Here is a 21439-nt window from a genome sequence, read left to right as displayed (position 1 = left end):
TACAGGCGTGAGCCACCATATCAATCCAGTTGTTATATTTTTTTAATCAGCACATGACAATAAACATATTTCTTACCTCTGTTTGTTCTGTAGACACAAGTCTATCTGGAAACCCATTTCCCTGGAAACCCATGCAGGAGAGATCAAAAATGGTTTTCTTCAGATGCTGGTTGTCTGTATACAGCTCCTTCACTAGCTGTATGAGGTCACTGACCTAGGAGGTAAGAACAAGGAGAGGGCTGTCTACCAAACAAGAGACTTCAGCTTCCCAGGGCCACAGCCCCAGACAGCCCTACTAAGCGACTCTTTGGCACCATGGTTATGGGGAATCAGGCTGATTCTAGCCCTCAGGATACCCTGCGCACAGTGACAAAAACACTGGCTTTAACATCTGACATACCAGTATTCTAATCCCAGAGCCATCACTTCAAGGCAAAAAGATCCTGGGCAAACTGCACAATTGAAGTCCCAGTTTCCTCATCTGTAGAGTTACTATGAGAACTGAACAGGATTGTGGTCACAGTGCACTGAAGTCCCTGGCACGGTCTAAGTGTTCAGTCAGTGACAGCTAATACTATCTCTCTCCTGCACTTGAGGCCCTCTGGAGGAAAAGTCTCCCAAGGCTAAAGTTTCTGAAACTGTATCAGAGTCTTACTTTTCACTAGTGACCTCCTCCTCTGCACACCTATCTGGCAATGCCAGTAATATTAACAGTTGTCAATTATGAAGCAATTTATGGCTAGTAAAATACTCCTACAAGCTTTAGTCCATCACTCCTTGCAAAAATCCTGAGGAGGTGAACAGGCTAGTATGTCTTTCTCCATTTTACAATGAGGACATGAAATACAAAGAAATTTAACTGCCCAAAGTCCCACAGCCGGGGTGCCTGGAGAGCTAAATGAGACAGAACAATGGCCAAAGTGCCTAACCATGTGAAAGAGCAGCTGCCTCTACACAGGCAGAGCTGGGCCTGGGTCTTGCGAGGCCAGACACATAAGGAACCGAGCAGACACCACCTTGGTTTCCTGCAGGCTTCAAATCCCAATGGCCAGTAATTTTCCGAGGCTTCTTGATGGAAGCGATTATTAGCTCTTCAGATAACATGGAAATTCCCACCCTGAGTACACATAGTAGATATCCAATACATCAAAATATGAACAAAAATTGGATCTAATCCTCAAGGAGGTTCTAGTAGGAAGAACAAGACATTCTGAATTTACTAAGTGTCAACCAAGTGAACTACCTCCTGGCCTTACCACAGCCCCAGTAGGCACTAGCAGCAGCTATTATCATCTCTATTTTCTTCATCTTTAAAAACTAGCAGCTGCCTCCATACTCCTTGCCCTATTCCTCCCAAAATACCCAAAATTTTATTCTCCTTGCTATTTCTTCGTTCTGTGCCTTACACAGGCTGTTTTCTCTTTCTTTGCTGAGAAAGTGGAGACCTGGGCAAACTCTGAATTTGTCCTTCAAAACCCACTTCAAGTCTCACTTCTGTTGAGAAGCTTCCCCTGATCAAGTAAGTTCACCCCGCCATCTCCCATACAGGCAATTAACCTCTCCTCTGCTATTTCTATACCTTGTACAGCTGCCCATACAGCAACCTTGCACCTCACATTGCAATTACTTGTTTACATGCCTGTGTCTTCTATCAGAATGTAAATTATTCCAAGACGGAAACTGAATCTCAGTCACACATACATGATAATTTTACAATAAATCAGTCTCAAACCTCCTACTCCTAACAATGTTTTTCAGAACCTTGAAACACTAAACCACTCTAACCAGGCCACTGATCAACACATTGAAGAACCTTTCCAATTTAAAACAAGATGTACTGATCAAACCTGGAAAGTTATTCATTCAAAATGTATCTATTATGAGCTCCTATATGTGTACCAGGCAATGGAAAATCAGAAATAAGTAAGACATAATCACTAAGTTAAAGATGTTCACAACCTAGCAAGGAAATATAGACAAATAACCACATAATTACAGATCAGTAAGAGAAGGACATCGATTTGGATTAGGTACAAAAAAAGAGGTGAGCAGCCTGCAGGAAAAGTGGCTAACTCTAAACGGAGGGGCCAGAGAGCTTTTCCTCAAGGAGATCAAGCCTGGCTGGGTTCTTAGGCCTGGGGAGTTTATCAGACACGAGGGAAGGTACTCCAGGTAATGGACACAGGAGGGGCACACACAACAAGGCAGAGGGGACAGGAAGGAAGGAGAGGGGCCTTCAGAATCTTAACCTCTCATCAGGAACCCAAGATACAACAAACAATCTAACAAAAAGAAATGCACCAAAAGGTAATAGGTCAATACCTTTTTCTTAAGTTCTTCTTGAGAAAAATGTTCCACTTGAAACCGATTGTTTTCTTCAAGGCAAATACTTAGATAAGATGTTTGATCACTATAAAATGAAAATGATTCTTCTGCCCAAAAAAACAAAAGGTGGGGAGGGGGAAGAGAAAAGGAATATCAAAAACAGGTCCTCCCAAGACTGATCCCTGTGCAATCCATCCAAAGCAATGTGAATGGGGGAGGTGGGGCGGAAGGGAGCATAGTACACAGAAGGGGCCTAAGGCACCACCTTTGGCGCAAAAGTAATTTTCCCTTTCTCAACAGGCTGGTATTTCAATGTATGGTTTCATCTTAGGCCGTAGGTTTTCACTGTGGCCAACTGTGAATTATAATTTGCATATCAAGTATTGTGCCTGGAGACCATTCTGAATGGCACAAGAAAATGGTGATTTCAGTTTAAATGAGGGACTGATTCTGTTTAGGGGAAAATGCAGAAAAATTAGATGTGACCCACAAGGGCAGAACTCAAGGGAGATAAAAGTGTCTGATCTATTTTTTTTACTGGCCCCAGAACCCTCACGGGAAACCAGCGCACTAAGTGCAGAAAGTGCCTGCTAGTACTAAGACAGAAGAATCTCTGGTCACCGATGTAAGGATCTGCTTCCTTTTCAATTGTAATAGGAAGGGGAGAAGCAGGGGGCGGGGGGAAGATGTGTGTGTATGTGTACTGAGCAAGGCATATCAACAAACAGTATCTCATTTAACACACACGTGTAAGAACTGATACACCTAAACTACAGTGTAGAATACTAGAAAGAGCTAAACTTAAAGGAAGATGCCTTGGCTCAAATCTGGGCACATCAACCCCCAGCTGAGCCCTGGTTTCTTCATCTACCTACTCCACCTAATGAGATGACTGTGAGGGTCACAGGTGGAAAGTCAGGTGCCTAGCACTGTGCCTCGTACAGAGCAGATGCTCAAGAGATGTCAAACCTACCACTGTCATTATCAATTTTTACCATATGTGTCAGGCACCAGGCTAGAGATACAGAAGGGAATCAGATACCAACCCGAACTTTAAAGGGTTCAAGTTCTACCAGGGGAGAGGGTCAAATCTTAATATTACTGTGATGAATACCGAAAACGTATGTCCCACAGGACCCTCATGTTGTAGCCCTCCTTTAATGCATATACACCACTAAAAACAGTGCTTCAACCTAAAACAGCATCTCACCCATATGTGTGTGTGGTCTTGGGCTCTCTGCAGTAGGTGCTGTTGTAGGCAGTACTTAGATGTTTTGGGCAGTGAGGGCTGTAATCCCCCAGAAAAGGGGATTGCAAGTGCCCAGGGATATTTGGAACTAGAAGTATCAAACGATGCAGAAAACAGTAGAGGCAGCTAGGAAGCAATCCTGCACCTGACCTTCAGCAGAATTTAGTACAACTTACTGGGCTCTTCTACTAGGAAGGCTAACATCAGCGTGGTCACCACAAAAAGGATCTCCAGATGAAACCCTGTGTATGCTTCATCCCTTAACAAATATTTAGGACTCTCGTGAAGTTCAGTTCACGCCCTCCAAGTGGAAAAACCAAAGAGAAGCACATAGAATAAAGTGTGTACCTTCCCGCCTCCGAATTTCGCTGATCTGCTCCTCCAAGGTCTTCCGCAAATTCTGATATGAAAGCACATCCCGCTCCAGTTGCTTCCGCAGGGCAAAAATGTTGTTTAACTCAGCCTGCAGGTTGTTGATACTTGGTAAAACAAGACACCAGAAGTTTTAAAACAGACCTATTTGCACTTTTAGATACAAAGCCCAGAAACTGTTCCTGTGATTTTTATGTCATTTGTGTTTGTTTCTGGTTATAAAAGTAAATACAGGTTTACTATAGAAGATTTTAAATACAACAGTATAAAGAAAACAAAAATTAACAGACTCCTACTACCAACTAACACACGGCAGACTGTATTTCCTTCCAATCTTTTCCCCTATGAGTAATTTACATGGCTGAAATAATACTAGACATACAATGCTGATATGCATTCCTCACTTCATAATTCCCTATATTTTTAGCAATTATTTGCAAACATCATTTTTAATGACCATATAATATTAAACCAGGTGAATGTCCTACCACTTACTTTAACTCATCCCCTATTAGTGGATACCTGGGTCATTTCCAAATTTTTGCTATAGGCATAACTAGGTGAAAATAATGTAATTCTCCAGTCCAGAACGTGTCTCTGTTCTGAACAATGCCCTGAGAGGGCTTGGGTATAGAAAGGGAGGCTCCCCAGGGCCTGGGTGTCACTTGGACACCCAGGCTTCAGAAGAAAGGGAGACAGAGGACTCCTGCTGCGCTCCTCAAAAGAGTCATATTGGAAGTAAGGGTGGGGGACAGGTGGGAAGAGAAAAAAATAAAGGAAGAGTGAGTCAACAATAAGAGGGAGAAAAAGACTAATCTATTAGGGGTCAACAAAACTCCAGTGATGGGTTAATCACTCAGAAATGTATAGTATGAGTGGATTTTTATTCTGGGAGAGAAGACGTAGTGCTAAGCTGTACAGAGAGCTTGCACGGACCAGAAGCCCAAAACCCAGAGGAGGCCAAGAAAATGCACACCTCCCAGAATTTGCATTAATCTTGGGGAGCCCTGTCCAACAGAACTTTCTCCAGTGATGGAAATATTCTATACCTTCACTGTCAACTACAGTAGCCACTAGCTACAGGTGCCTATTGAGCATTTAAAATGTGGCTAATGTACCAAGGAACTAAATGTTTCATTTTATTAAATTTACAGTAAGTTTAAATGTGAACAGCCACATGGCTAGTGGCTACTGAACTGAACAGTGCGGATCCATAGAAACGGCTTTGGACTCCTACTGATGTGCAATTGGCAGAGATTGGAACCACTTAAATCCAGCTCTCAGAAGAACATGGAGACCCCAGCTGACATCTGAATAGCATAAATAATGCTTCACTGTGCATCTCTGTGGTTAAAGCCTTATTTGACATCCAGGTTGTTTTCTTAAGAAAGATTCCCAGCAATGCAATTACTAGGTCAAAGTATATGAACATTTTTAATACTACTGATGAAACACATTAACAAATCAGACAGACTTCTTTTTTAGATACCAAGAGATCTATCACTCTCCATCCAGCGCCTATGGTTCCCTAAAAAGGTCCATCACTGCCATGAAATTATCTGCAAAAAAATGAATGAATATGTGGATTTTTCTAGGAAGAGGGCCTATAAGCTTTCATCAGATTTTCCAAAGGGATCAATAGCCCCCGAATGGTTAGAGGCAATTGCTCTAAATATGTGTGCCAGACTCCTCAAAGAAGCCCCACTTCTCCTTCAGAGACTTCCAGCTCCATCCATCGAACTGCACACATAAATCAACACACATTGGAAGGAAAATAAACCATGATGTCTAATCTTCTATGCTTGCTGCTTTGAGGACAGTTCATCATGAAGCAGTCTTCATGCAAGAGAAAGGGCCCTACTAGCAACTTGTACCTAGTTCCATTTTAAGACAATCGTAATGATCAATTTGTAAGGCTGATAAAAAACCTCACAGAGGTGTCACAGCACAGCACTCGCTTGTATGTGGTCGTGCTGCAGAGGCATTTAACCAGGGGGGAAAAAGGAGGCTGTTTTAGAGAAGCTTCTGTGATTAGGGCTGGGGAAAGCTAACTGCTTCACTCCCTCTTCCATTTTCTGACAGGGTGAAAAGTACACAGCTGCTGCTCCTGTGTCTGTCATTTATGTTTTCCCAACTTGAGAATCTTTTCAAGGTGTGAGGAGTTGGGAGAACAAAAGGTGCTTCACTCAGAAAAAAATAAAAACCTTCCTCTTCCTGGAATTGGGGCGGGGCAGACAGGAGCAGAAACAAGGAGTCACAGAGACCCAAGCTCAAAATAGCACGTTACCACTACTGAGCAAGCCAGTTCAACTAACTGAGTCCTGATTTCCTCACACAAAATGGGGATAATAATACCTTTGCTTTGCGATTGTTTTGAGGAATAAATGAGATGTTACATGGGAAAGACATTAGGACAGGGGCTAACATATATGAGACGCTCAAAGGGCATCATTTCCTTCCTTCCACATACTCCAACAACTCCTATCCAGAAGATAATATTTATGAGCCAAGATTGCTGATTTTCATGAGTTACAGCAATGATAATCACCTGGAGATGATTTTGCCCCCACCCCCCAGGGGACACTTGCCCATGTCTGGAAACATTCTGCGTTGTTACAACTGGCATGGGAGGACCAAGTGTGCCGATCTTCCCATGGTAGAGGCAGGGGATTGCTAAACATCTTACAAAGCACAGGACATGCCCTCATGACAAAAAAATTATCCAGCCCCAAAGCCTCATATTGCTGAGGCTGAGAAATCCTGAGTTAAAGGGAAACGGTGCTAGTCCTCAAGATGGGGAGTGTATCAGCAAGAACCTGGCTTGGGAGTCAAGGCGACCTGAGCACTGATAATCCTTCACTATGGAACACTGGGTGATACACAGCGTCTTAGAATGCACATTTCCACTTCTGTAATTTGGGGATAATCCGCCAACTTCTAAGTGCTGCTGTGAAGAAGAAATAGTAAAAGTGAAAGAATCAACCACATTCTTACGATGAGTTTCCTCCCTTCTTGACCTTCTTTTCCAATTTTAATCATAGTACATCATCTGTCTCCAGGGTCATCCACCTTTCCTGCCAATTTCCAGAATGAACAGTGCTGGAGTTACAGAAAGGAGCTCTACCTTCCTTAGCCCACATTCTGCCCTCTGGATATGCCAAGGTCTGAGGAATCAAAAACCCCCTGCAAACTAAGTTTATGCATAATGGAATATTGAGACATATATAAGCTTTTCATGTTGTCATTATTCTTAAGAAATCTTACCATTTACTGAGTGCTTACTACATGCCAGGAAGTATTAGGTCTTTAAACAGTGTTCTCTCTAGTTTCAACACAACCCTGTAAAGTAGGTAGATATCTAAGTAGGTAGGTAAGTAGGCAGACCAGCCAGTCTCAATTTCACAAACGCACTGAGGCTCAGGGTGAGAAATTACTTACCCAAGAGCTCAGGGCTGCTGAGTGGCACAGCTGAGATGTCGACCCAGGTCTGTCTCCTACTAAATGTATTACAAGTCTCAAGATGAACAGGAAACCTTTTAAGAATCCTTGTTAGTCCTGGTTAGTCCTTGTTAGTCTGAATTAGCCCTGACCCGCCTCAGTCCCATCCAAGTTTTCATTCATTAAGAAAGAGCCTGTGAAACTTGGGAGCCCCTCATGAAGCTGAGAAGACTCAGGCGCAACCATATCCACCCACAAGGCCTCTCAGTACCCAGAATCAACCTGGCTCCTATCCAGAGAAGCTGCGGGATTGAAATGAAATGTGTCCACTCCCTCTGTGAGTTTCCATACATGACTCGCTCCACACCCCTCGCTCCCCCGCCACCTCCCCCCACACCACTCGCCAAGTGAAAATGACCAGCAGCTGAGGTTTCTTGAAAAAACTCACTTTCAGAGAGTGACGCCTACTCCCAGAATTTCAGCAGCATGTTTTCGTTTTCCCTAAACTCATTTCCTATGAAAAATCTGGAAATTATCTCATAATTTAGAAGATCAACACAGCGGGGAGGGACATTCCTGCACAGAACATTTCCCAAGTGCCTACTCTGTACCAGGCCCTGGGGAGCCGAGACAGTAAGGTGGGACCCCTGACCTGAGGTGAGGAGGCACAGCAGGCACAGACCTATACAAGGTGACCTCCCCATGCAGGGCAGAAACACAAAGAGGCAACTGTTCTGGGGATTAGCGGGACTGCTTGACAAAGGTAACATTCAAGCTAAATTCTAAAGGACTGGGAGGAGACAAAGTAGGGGAAAGGTTGGGAATAGGGTAGGAAACACAGGTGAAGGTATAGCCCAGGGAACGATAAAGAGCTCACTATGGTGAGAGTAGAGGACATACAAGAGGGAGAAATGAGGGGTGGTTCTTTTTTAACTTTTTATTATAGAAAAGTTTAGACATATATAAAAGGGGGGGAAAAAAAACTACCGTAATGAACTGCTCCCCCATCTACACATACCTCAGCCCCAACAATCAGAGAACCAGGGCCAATCTTGTTCTTTTGATATCCCCACCCTCTTCCTCAGCTTCTGCACAGTTTGGAAATGAATCCCAGACATCATATCCTTTCAACTGTACCCATCCCACTGTGTAGAGAGTGGTGGCCAACACTTGTAATCCCAGCACTTTGGGAGGTGGAGGCGGGTGGATGCTGAGGTCAGGAGATCGAGACCATCCTGGTTAACACAGTGAAACACTGTCTCTACTTAAAATGCAAAAAATTATCCGGGTGTGGTGGTACATGCCTGTAGTCCCAACTACTTGGGAGGTTGAGGCAGGAGAATCGCTTGAACCTGGGAGGCGGAGGTTGCAGTGAGCAGAAATCACACTACTGCACTCCAGCCTGGGCAACAGAGCAAGACTCAATCTCAAAAAAAAAAAAGGATTTCTCAATTCTGAGAAATCCCTGAGGCCAACCCTGTGTGTACAGATACGTGGACAGAGGCCCAGAGCAGCACTTGCCTGTGGACACAGAGCTAGAAAGTGGGAGAGCCAGGGCTAGAAAAAGGTCTCTCAATCCTAGAGTTGGCTCTCCCCACCACACCTTGCTGGCAGCAACTCATTTCAGCAATTCTGCAGAGACGGAGAGACTTGAGTCCCAGGGTTCTGTCACTTGACATCTGCATGACTTTGAGCAAGTAACTTACCCTATCTTAGTTTTCATGACCTTATAGAAAACAGGGATAGCATTATTATTACTTCACAGAAAGGCTGTGGGGATCATATGAGATAATATACAAAGAAGCACTTTCTAAATATACTTTAATAAAGTATTTTTAAAACCTGAGTAATCATGATTTTAAAACCTGAGTAATCAATTTTGTTGCCAAAAATCAGACAATTCTTGATAGAAAACAGGTACATGTGACTATTAAATAGGGCAATCGCCACCCAAGCTTTATAAACTCCATAAGCAAACTGGCAGGGCGTCGCTGCCTTAGAGATCACCAGCACTGATTGAAGGGGTGCATGTGTGTGTGTTCGCATTCACATATGTGATGTCCAGACAGAAACCCTTACCTGTCTGATTCCTGCAGAGATTTGACCAGATGGGTATAGATGTCCCGCTCTTTCTTTAAGATCTGAATCAGCTCTTGATAGTCTGATGATTGTTTCTCTTCCTGGAAATGACAAAGAGCATTTGACATTAAGGGAAGAATTTTGAAAGAGTACATCCTTATATTATGCAAACATATGTAGCTAGTCCCAGTTTTTAAAACCAAACGAAGGTGAGGCCCTGTGCCTGGCTCTGGCTCAGGGCACAGTCAGAGAGCACCACCTTCAGGAGGAGTGGGGAATGACTGCCCATCACTTATCCCAGAACGAAGCTGAGAGCTGAGCTTCCAATACTGCTTCCAACAGCTGCTAGGAAGACGCATCAGTTATGGGATTAGCCCATCGTGAGACCGTCATCCCTCAGAGCTGCTGGTCATCGTTTCTACAACACTACAAAAAAATGTCTTTCCATATTTACTGTTGCTCCAAAGAAGAGAAATTCACAAACCAAAACCTGGCAAGTATTGGGGACTAGGGATTTAGTGACAGTCAAGTAGAAGAGGTCAACCGAGGCATTCTTGGGAGGCATCCAGAGCACAGTGATGATGAAGAGATCTGAGTTGGATCTCTGCCACTTACTGGAGGTATGATCTTGGGTAAGTAGCTTAACAAAACTCTTTGAGCTTCAGTCTCCTCATTTATGAAATGGGGATGTCATTTTATGAATTCACATTCACAAATGTGAAATTTTTTAATGTTCAAAATTTGGTTCTGCCACCTACCAGTTCTGAGACTCTGGGAAGTTACTTATTAGGAGCCTTAGTATTCTCACCTGTAAAACTGGTGGACAATTACCACTGCCTTGTGGAGTTATGGAGCAGATGAAAGATAAACTGTGTACTGTAAGGAACCAGGGATACCTGGAGAAATTGCTGATTCCCGTATTAGGACAAGGAAAATCAGGAACAACAAAAGATATGTGCATAGCATTTTACTGTGCCAAAAAATGAGGAAGTGCTTATAGAACAGTGGTTGCCAGGGGCTGGAGGGATGAGGATATGGGAGATGTTGGTGAAAGGGAACAAAGTTTTAGTTATGCAAGATGAATAAATTCCAGAGATGTAATACACAGCATGACGACTGTAAGTAACAATACCTTGGCCAGGCACAGCGGCTCACACCTATAATCCCAGCTCTGTGGGAGGCCAAGGTGGGAGAATCACTTGAGGCCAGGAGTTCAAGATCAGCCTGGGCAACATAGTGAGACCCCATCTCTACAAAAAAGTAAAAAATAAAAACATTCGCAGGATACGGTGGCATGCCCCTATAGACCCAGCTACTTGGGAGGCTAAGAGAGGAGGATCCCTTGAGCCCAGAAGTTTGAGGCTGCAATGAGCTAGAATCATGCCACTGCAATGAAGCCTGGGCAACAGAGCAAGACCCTGAAACAACAAGCAAACAAACAAAAAATACTGTATTTTACACTTGAAACGTGCCAAGAAGGTAGAGCTTAGGTTTTTTCATCACACAAAAAAAGGTAACAATGTGAGATGATAGATATGCCAATTAATTTAATTATGGTGATCATTTCACAATGTGTATATATATATCAAAACATCTAGTGTACCTTAAATATATGCAATTTTAATTTGTCAATTATAACTCAAAGCTGAGAAAAATTTTTAAAGAAATGCTTAAATAATGATGGAATGTTGTCAAAAGGACACACAGAGCCAGTTTGGAAAAGCTCCCACAAGCAAAATCTGGGGATGATTTGAGCATTGAAATAAATAATGAGTAATGGTTTATAACCCACTGATAATAACTGATAGTAACAGATTATAATCCACCAAATAAAATAGGAATTCATAAATCCATACTGATATGAATAGGAGGGGAAAAGAGTAGGTTTTTCTTTATAGAAAAATGATGACTAATAAATGTAGAAAGAATGATGGAATTAGAAAAATCACCCTTCGCCAGCCATCACAGTAATAAATAATTACCAAGAAACACAAAAGGATGCTAAAACTAGTAGGTAAAAGTTTGAAGATCAAGATACTTACATAGACTCAAAACACCTCCCCCAAAATATTTATTAAATACAAAGGGAAAAAAGCATAACTAGACAGTCAAGGCACCTGGCAAACACTATCTTGATAAAGTTATCAAAGTTAGCATGGCTAGTAATGGGGCAAATCCAACTGTGTACCATCAGACAGGACACAATGAGAAGAATACAGCATCGCTACCATGATATTCCTGCCAAAGATGCATAAACTGAATCTAATCAGCAAGAAAACACCAGACAAACAACCCAAACTGAAGGGACATTCTACGGTATAACTGGCCCGGGCACTTCAAAAGTGCCAAGGTTATGAAAGTCAAGGAAAGATTTTAGAACTGCTCCAAACTAAAGACTAAAGAATCATGACTATTAAATGCAAGGCATGATCCTGAATAGGATCCTTTTGCTCCAAAGGGTGTTATTGAGACAAGTAATGAAATTCGAATGAGTCTGAGGATTAGAAGGTAGCATTGAAGGAAATTAGTCCAGGCTAATTTCCTGGTTGTAGCGGCTGGGCTGAGGTTATACAGGAGAATGTTCCTGTTTATAAGAAATACACACTAGCACATTCAGAGGGGACAAGGCTTCACATTGGCAACTTTCAGAAGGCTCAGAAAAAATATAATCCTTTATTTTTGTACTTTTCTACAAATTTAAAACAATTTCAAAATAAGAAAAAACGTTAAAATGAAGTTAATGCATACAGAATATCCAGCACAGTGCCTATCACCAACTAAGTGCTCTCTAAATGCTGGAGGCGGATGTTCAGTTCGTGAACAAATTGGGGCTGCAAACAGCCTTTGTAGTTCACATTGACTTGCGTTTTCTCCTAAAGCTAAGATACCACCTACGACAGGGGTTTTCAACCTGATTACAATTTACAGGCTGAAGGAATATGAGCAAGGGAGAAAAATTACATCTCTATTTCCACTAACCTCTAACTGAAATTTAGCATTACCTTCAATTATGAATTGAAGGAATACTGCTATTGCTACAAACCATAGTAATACTAGTGGTATTGCCTTGACTTTGTCATCAAAAGAAACAGTTATTTTGTATATATTGCAGATATCTCAAAATATTCATTCTTATCACTACTTCATAACTACGGTAGTTATTATACTCACCATCATATCTTACTAGTTAACATATTAATAAGGAAGCACCATTTCCATAGCATAATTTATATTTTCATAACCTAATTTCAAAATACTTGGTTTCCTTTAGAATCCTACACATATATTGTATGCATTTAAACATTTTTTCAAGCTAGGGGTCTCTGGCTTCAGTAGATTCCCAAAAGGATGCAGAGGGCAAAAAAGGTGAAGAAGCCCTGATCCAGGGGAATACTGTTATGCTTCCAATCCTGACAAAACAAGGCCAAGGCACCACCTGCCAATTAAAGCTTTTAAATGCTAAACCACCAGTCTGGTCATGATAAGTTAGTCATCCAGACTGCTGGAAATGTCAGGCCCTTTTGTAAATCATGCCACATGTCACTGGCACAAGGAGTTCCCAAATGCCTTTTGTACACAACAGAATCATGGGGGATTCTCTCAGCTCCCACCTGCACACAACCATGTGAGCAGCCAGAGGACCTCAGAGAAGAGTGGGAAGGATTTAAAGAGGACATCAAGACCAAGGAGGCTCTCCAGGACCAGTACGCCAGCCACCATGCTAAGTGCTTTCCAGGCATTTTCTCATTTAATCTTCACAATGATCCAATGTGCTCACGTGTTACTACACTCCCTATTTTAGAGATGAGGAAACCGTGACACAGAAGGCTGTTCATGCTCAAGGTCAGGATGGTGAGGCCACGTGTGGGCTTCAAGGCCCATTCTCTTCAGCCCACCCATCACTGCCCCATAATAGATGCCTTAAATATAATGCATCTGGGTGCTTGGCAAGGGTAACATCATCACTGTCAGCTACATAAAGGCCAGCAAAAGAAAATAAGAAAAGCCAGTGACAAAATAAGAAAATCTATTGTTTCTTGAGCACCTAACATGAGGGGCAGTGATGATTAAGAATGTGTGACTTTATGAACTATGCGACGTTGAACAAGTTACTCAACCTCTCTACGTCAATATTCTTTTTCTTTCCTTTTTTTTTTCAGATGGAGTCTTGCTCTGTCACCCAGGCTGAATGGAGCACAGTGACGCAATCTCTGCTCACTGCAACCTCCGCCTCCTGGGTTCAAGCAATTCTCCTGCCTCAGTCTTCCGAGTAGTTGGGACTACAGGCGCACGCCACCACACCCGGCTAATTTTTTGTATTTTAGTAGAGACGGGGTTTCACCGTGTTGTCCAGGCTGGTCGTGAACTCCTGAGCTCAGGCAATCCTCCTGCCTCGGCCTCCCAAAGTGCTGGGATTACAGGCGTGAGCCACCGTGCCTGGCCTGTATGCTAATATTCTTACCTCTAAGTAGTGGTAATAATTCTACATACGTCCTGGAGCATAAAAGAGATTAAATGAGTTAATCCAGACAAAGTTCTCAGAATGATGCCTGGCTTGAAGCAAACACTTGATAAATGTCAGCTGTTACCATTATTCTTATGCTCGAAGTGCTATACTAGCTACTGACATATTATCTCTAGTCACCACAGCATTCCAGGGAACTTCCCATTTTTCAGATGATGAAACTGACTCTGTGGGAGCAGAAGTAACCTGTTAGAGTCCACTAAGCTAGTAACTGGTAAAGTCAGAATTTGTGCCTAAGTATGTAACTTCAAAGCCAAACAAGAAAGATTGAGGAAAAAAACGGTAAACATGGATTTCTGATGGATGGCACAGAGACTCCAGGAATGTATGCATGTAGGACCCAGTATCTTAACAGGACCTCTGCAGGCTGGCTGTTAGTCCTACAGGAGGACAGCCCACTGCCTGCCACACCAGGGCCTGGATCTCAGTTCAGGCTCTTTTCTTCTTTCTGGCAGCTATTCCAAAGGTTCCTCAGAATTTTCAGGCCACCACTCTCCTCAGCTCCTGCCCTCCTCCCTTCCTCCTGCCCTTGCATCTCAGTGGAACTGGGAAATCCCTCCATCAGAGTCCCGGGGGGAATGCCTATCCCCCCGAGACCCAGTGCTGTCATTTACCATTCTCCACTGGCACACTCCAGAGCACTTTACAGGATCTGCTCAGGCCAAACCTCATCGGGAAGCCCTTCCTTGACTGACAAAGATGTCCTCCTCCAGCCCCCAGAGCTGGCATGCCAGCCACCTGTTTACAAGGCTGAGGGCTCCTGGCAAGTAGCAGTGTCCTGAGCCAGGCACAGTGTCTGGCACAAATCAAATGCTGCCACAAATAACTGCTAAACTGATGATTAAGTAGGTAAGAGGGGAACTCAGAGACCAATATGAATCTTAAGAGCAGAGATTCCTGGGGATATTTTGCATAATGGAAGTCAGAGTGAGTCAACGTCTTCCTAGAAGCAAATTGCTTACCCATGTTAAATAAATGAACTCTTTGAAGCCATTTGGGTCCCATTTCATCAATCACCTATTCCCCTGCGTTGAATCATGCACCATTAGAATGAAGTCATTTGGCTCCCTCAGCAGAGCTGACAAACCAGTAGATCTCCTCGGCACACAGGCAGGCGGCCAGGCTGCCCAGAGGGGAGTCATGAGAAGCACCTGCTGAGCAGGAGCAACCAACCCCCACTACCCCCCCTCCACCCAGCCCCTCCAAACAAAAAGCAACCCAGACAGTAGGTCTCTCAATGCAGAGAAGACTCATCACTGCTGCACATCTGCTGGTGTCTGGCTCTGTGATGTGTTCTCCATGGCCCTTGGAATGACCACGCCGCTCACCGCATTCCCCTGCCTCACCTGAGAACTGTCCCTACAACACAGGGGTGAGTCCCAAGAAGACTCCTCTCCTTTGTAAGCCAGGCCCTGGGCCCACTTGCTAAACCAGTATAGTTCTCTCCCAGGAACTGAGAGATTTAAACCAAGACACCAGACAGCTGGGAGTCTCTGGGTCTGTGTCATGTCACCGACAGAGCCCTAGAGTCTGGGACTTCTGTGGTTGAGGTCCACGGTGCTGCCCCAGTTTCACCCTCCCCAAAGTGTGGCTGCTCAAGTCTTGCCTGGCATCTGTGACAGCCTCAAGTCTGCACCCAATCAATATTCCCTTTCGTGGTGGTTGTGCTCAAACTATCCAATGTGAGGTTCTGCGGCCTGCAACCAAAAGAACCTTAACTAATCCACTTCCATTATTTCTAATCCTCTCAAAAGGCAGGCATGTAACTGTCCACTTCACAGATGAGGAAAGTGAGTTTCAGAGGCATTAAGTGAGTTACCCAAGATCACAGACCTAGTGAGTAGTAGGACTGGCATTCTGACGCCAAAGCCGGGCATTTTCTACTTTACCATAGTTTCCTTAATGACTTGAAGGAAACACATGTAACGTGCAGACCTGTAATGAGAAAGCTTAATGGATCACTTCTTCGTAATCAGGCAATTTAGAGGCCTGGTAAGTAGATGGGGTCTATTTCAGTAGCTATGTCACAGCCCTGCAACAAAGACATTAATTTTAATGCTCGGAAAATTCAGCAGCGATGTCCCAACCATGTCAATAACCAAGCTATCAATCTCTGGCCGCAGTAAGTTAAATATAGTCAGTGTGTTGTGCTCTCTATTCTTCAATTCCCTAGTCATCTAGCATTAATTCTCAGGATCACACAATGATTAGAAGGAAAACAGACTGCCCAGAGTCTATGGAGACATGATCATAGCCTCAAGTTCTTTCTAGAAATGGGCAGAGGATAAAGTCTAAACCAACACAAAATAGCCAAGGGCACAGCAGAATAAATTCACATTTTCTACAAAGAAAGAACTATGATCTGAAAAGCACACCTTTCTTGGGGCCGGGTGAGTGGGGGATACGACTGTAAGGCTGCAACAGTTGGGATTTCTTAAAGTGACACCAGAAATTTACAATTCTTAAATGATTACTTAAAATTCTTTTGTTGCTGTTGTTTTGCTTTTTAAAAAGACTGGGTCTCAGCCAGGAGAGGTAGCTCATGCCTGTAATACCAGCAATTTGGGAAGATGAGGCAGGAGGATCACTTGAGGTCAGGAGTTTGAGACCAGCCTGGCCAATGTGGTGAAACCCTGTCTCTACCAAAACTACAAAAAAATTAGCCAGGCATGGTGGCACATACCTAGAATCCTAGATACTTGGGAGGCTGAGGTGGGAGAATCACTTGAACCCGGGGGATGGAGGTTGCAGTGAGCCAAGATCATGCCACTGCACTCCATCCAGCCTGGGTAACAGAGCAAGGCTCTGTCTCAATAAGTAAGTAAGTAAGTAAGTAAGTAAGTAAGTAAATAAATAAATAAATAAATAAATAAATAAATAAATAAATAAAGAGACTGGGGCTCACTCTGTGACCCAGGCTGGAGTGCAGTGGCACGATCATAGTTCACTCCAGCCTCAAACTCCTGGGCTCAAGCAAAGAGACTGGGGCTCACCCTGTGACCCAGGCTGGAGTGCAGTGGCACGATCATAGTTCACTCCAGCCTCAAACTCCTGGGCTCAAGCAATCTTCTTGCCTCAGCCTCCTGAGTAGCTGCTACTACAGGCATGCACCACTGTGCCAACCTGATTTTTGTAATTTTTTTTTTTTGTAGATGCTGGGGTCTTACTAGGTTGCTAAGACTGGTCTCCAACTCCTGGGAGCCTCCAACTCCTGGGAGTCTCCATCCTCCTGTCTCAGCCTCCCACAATGCTAGGATTACAGGTATAAGCTATGATGCCTGGCCAGTAAATCTCTGTCTACAATTTGCAATTCATCTTGCAGAACACAATTAAAGCCTTTGCTAAAATACTTAGGTATTTGACACAGTAATTTAAATATCACCAGGATCTGAATATTACCAAAATGCCCAGCCAGTAACTTTATATTTCTGGTCATATGAAGTACATCACCCAGCACAAAACAACTAAAAACAAAATGATAAAACTGAAATTTTAAAATACCCAACCTGTCCAATAAATTTATAAACATTTTGTACAATATTTACATACTTTTTTTTTTTTTTTGGGAGGAGTCTCGCTCTGTCGCCAGACTGGAGTGCAGTGGCACAATCTCAGCTCACTGCAACCTCCGCCTCCCGGGTTCAAGCAATTCTCCTGCCTCAGGCTCGTGAGTAGCTGGGATTAAGGGCATGCACCACCACACCCAGCTAATTTTTGTATTTTCAGTAGAGACGGGATTTTACCATGTTGGCCAGGATGGTCTCGATCTCTTGACCCCTGATCCACCTGCCTCGGCCTTCCAAAGTGCTGGGATTACAGGACATACTTTTTACATGACTAAAATGTGATTCAAAATAGCATTTTAGTTTAACTAAATACATTCATACTAATGAAGATATTTCCATCTAAAATAACCTGATGAGCTGCTATCTTGGTGTGAAACAGACTATGCCTTATATTACAGGTTAATGTGAATCTTAGCCAACTAAAGTTGGTCAAAATCAAATTAACTAAATGCTAGTTAGAATCACAAAATATTAGCCCTCTGAGATTTAGTTATAAGACTTGCCCCAGGTTACGTAAGTGAAATGACAGAGTCAACAGAGAGAAATCCAGGCCTCCAGATTGCTGGCCCAGCCCAAGGGCTCCACAAGTCCATGCTGAAGCTCTCAAGAGAAACAGCAAAATGCAAATACACAAACAATCAGAATTAAGAAACAGCTCCAACTGCTCAGCCAATGATACCCCCAGGACAAGCTCTGATACTGAGCAGATACACAGCACAGTGGCTAGCACTGGTTGCTAAAATACTGAAATACTTCCACACCAGTTGGAAAATAAACCCTGGTCCATCCACTCCAACCATGCTAGCTGCCCTGGTCCCTCCCTAGGGACCTCCCAGGAGGTCCCTAGTAGTTTTTAAACTACAGGGTTGGTGCCTGGCACAGGAGCAGGCCTCCAGGTCCCCACTCCAGCCCTAGTGCCCAAGTCTTTTCTGAAGGCTGATGCCCATGCTGTACCAGGTGTTAATTATTTTGAGAATCACCCTTCACAAACCTGCAAGTCACAATTAGAGCCATTCATCAGAAAACTAATTTGCATAAGAGTTCTCTGTCTTCCAAATGTATGAACTTAATTTAAGCCAGTTTGTTTTTGTTTTTTTTAAGTTAATTCTTTTCCTTTCCCATATCTGGCTGCCTGGTTGCATTATTCATTCACTCACTCAACAAATATTTACACAGCCAGGCAACAGGCTGAACACTGGGATTTGGAACATGTGCCAGTTCCCTATCCCAGAAGTGCCTGCCCATGGTGCTATACAGGGGCCCAGGTGAGGGGAAGCAGAAAGGTGGATCCCATAACTCCAATGCACAGAGTAAGTACCATGAGGGGCACTTACTAGAGGGGACCGCACTACTAGGCAGGATCAGGAAAGACTCCAGAGAGAAGGTGACACGAAAATGGCACCTGCAGAGATGTTCAGGAGTTAGCATGTAAACAAGAAGGGAAAAATCATTCCAGGCAGATGGAACTACATATGCAAAGACACAAAGAGGTACAAACATGGTGTTTTCAGGAATCTATAAGAAATTTGCTATTGCTGGAGATGAAAGAAAATGAGATTGGAAAGATGATTTGAGGCCAGATAAGGAAGGGCCTGCTGTGCCATTTTTTGTGTGAATTTAAACAGGAACACTTACAAAACACTTGGGATTACATAGTTCTTAAGAGGTGAGCCCTGATAGAGCAAATGAGGCTTCTGGTTCAACAAGCTGTGATTTCTCAGTTTCATGTGGAGTGCAAAGACTAATATTCAGTTGAAGGATATTAATCTGTAACGTGGTGGGCTAAGAACTCCTCCTCCTACCTGTTGTAGGCTCAATTATCAACAAGAAGGCATTTGAGGATCTCCAGATCAAAGGAGTTATCAAGTATGTTTCAAAAAAGTATATGAGGGGGCAGAGCAAGATGGCCGAATAGGAACAGCTCCAGTCTCCATCTCCCAGCAGAGCAACACAGAAGACCGGTGATTTCTGCATTTTCAACTGAGGTACTGGGGTCATCTCACTCGGGAGTGCCGGACAATCCGTGTGGGTCAGCTGCTGCAGCCCGACCAGCGAGAGCTGAAGCAGGGCGAGGCATCGCCTCACCTGGGAAGCGCGAGGGGGAAGGGAGTCCCTCTTCCTAGCCAGGGGAACTGAGACACACAACACCTGGAAAATCGGGTAACTCCCACCCCAATACTGCGCTATAACACCGGCACACCGGAGAATATATCCCACACCTGGCCGGGAGGGTCCCACGCCCACGGAGCCTCCCTCCTTGCTAACACAGCAGTCTGCGGCAATCTAACCGCAAGGCAGCAGCGAGGCTAGGGGAGGGGCGCCCGCCATCCCTGAGGCTTAAGTAGGTAAATAAAGCCGCTGGGAAGCTCCAACTGGGTGGAGCTCACAGCAGCTCAAGGAAACCTGCCTGTCTCTGTAGACTGCGCCTCTGGGGACAGGGCTCAGCTAAAGGAGCAGAAGCCTGTGCAAACGCGAACGACTCTGTCTGACAGCTTTGAAGAGAGCAGTGGATCTCCCAACAGGGAGGTTGAGATCTGAGAAGGGGCAGTCTGCCTGCTCAAGTGGGTCCCTAACCCCTGAGTAGCCTAACTGGGAGACATCCCCCACTAGGGGCAGTCTGACACCCCACACCTCACAGGGTGGAGTACACCCCTGAGAGGAAGCTTCCAAAGCAAGAATCAGACAGGTGCACTCGCTGTTCAGCAATATTCTGTCTTCTGCAACCTCTGCTGCTGATACCCAGGCAAACAGGGTCTGGAGTGGACCTCAAGCAATCTCCAACAGACCTATAGCTGAGGGTCCTGACTGTCAGAAGGAAAACTATCAAACAGGAAGGTCACCTATACCAAAACCCCATCAGTAAGTCACCATCATCAAAGACCAGAGACAGATAAAATCACAAAGATGGGGAAAAAGCGGGGCAGAAAAGCTGGAAATTCAAAAAATAAGAGCGCATCTCCTCCTGCAAAGGAGCACAGCCCATCGCCAGCAACGGATCAAAGCTGGTCAGAGAATGATTTTGATGAGATGAGAGAAGAAGGCTTCAGTCCATCAAACCTCTCAGAGCTAAAGGAGGAATTACGTACCCAGCGCAAAGAAACTAAAAATCTTGAAAAAAGAGTGGAAGAATTGATAGCTAGAATAATTAATGCAGAGAAGGTCATAAACGAAATGACAGAGATGAAAACCATGACACGAGAAATACGTGACAAATGCACAAGCTTCAGTAACCGACTCGATCAACTGGAAGAAAGAGTATCAGCGATGGAGGATCAAATGAATGAAATGAAGAGAGAAGAGAAACCAAAAGAAAAAAGAAGAAAAAGAAATGAACAAAGCCTGCAAGAAGTATGGGATTATGTAAAAAGCCCAAATCTACGTCTGATTGGGGTGCCTGAAAGTGAGGGGGAAAATGGAACCAAATTGGAAAACACTCTTCAGGATATCATCCAGGAGAACTTCCCCAACCTAGCAGGGCAGGCCAACATTCAAATTCAGGAAATACAGAGAACGCCACAAAGATACTCCTCCAGAAGAGCAACTCCAAGACACATAATTGCCAGATTCACCAAAGTTGAAATGAAGGAAAAAATCTTAAGGGCAGCCAGAGAGAAAGGTCGGGTTACCCACAAAGGGAAGCCCATCAGACGGACAGCAGATCTCTCGGCAGAAACTCTACAAGCCAGAAGAGAATGGGGGCCAATATTCAACGTTCTTAAAGAAAAGAATTTTCAACCCAGAATTTCATATCCAGCCAAACTAAGTTGCATAAGTGAAGGAGAAATAAAATTCTTTACAGATAAGCAAATGCTTAGAGATTTTGTCACCACCAGGCCTGCCTTACAAGAGACCCTGAAGGAAGCCCTAAACATGGAAAGGAACAAC

At 43.9% G+C, this 21439-nt stretch overlaps 1 protein-coding gene across 3 annotated transcripts in view; it reads right to left on the bottom strand.

The window, feature by feature from the left end:
* Nucleotides 1-21439, bottom strand: part of CDK5RAP2 (CDK5 regulatory subunit associated protein 2) — a 205825-nt gene that overhangs the window by 83404 nt on the left and 100982 nt on the right. For 2 of the 3 annotated variants that reach the window (XM_023223670.1, XM_023223672.1), the window contains exons 15-18: nucleotides 9464-9564; nucleotides 3923-4053; nucleotides 2323-2432; nucleotides 77-214 (exon numbers count right to left, since the gene is read on the bottom strand). In XM_023223670.1, the coding sequence (XP_023079438.1) occupies nucleotides 77-214; nucleotides 2323-2432; nucleotides 3923-4053; nucleotides 9464-9564 (480 nt within the window). The remainder of the gene's footprint in view (nucleotides 1-76; nucleotides 215-2322; nucleotides 2433-3922; nucleotides 4054-9463; nucleotides 9565-21439) is intronic. The other variant, XM_023223671.1, reaches the window with a different exon arrangement.

Source organism: Piliocolobus tephrosceles, chromosome 14 (assembly GCF_002776525.5).
Source record: "Piliocolobus tephrosceles isolate RC106 chromosome 14, ASM277652v3, whole genome shotgun sequence".
Classification (NCBI taxonomy): domain Eukaryota; kingdom Metazoa; phylum Chordata; class Mammalia; order Primates; family Cercopithecidae; genus Piliocolobus; species Piliocolobus tephrosceles.
The sequence above is the reverse complement of the archived record's forward strand: the minus strand, read 5'-3'. Positions and strand labels throughout refer to the sequence as shown.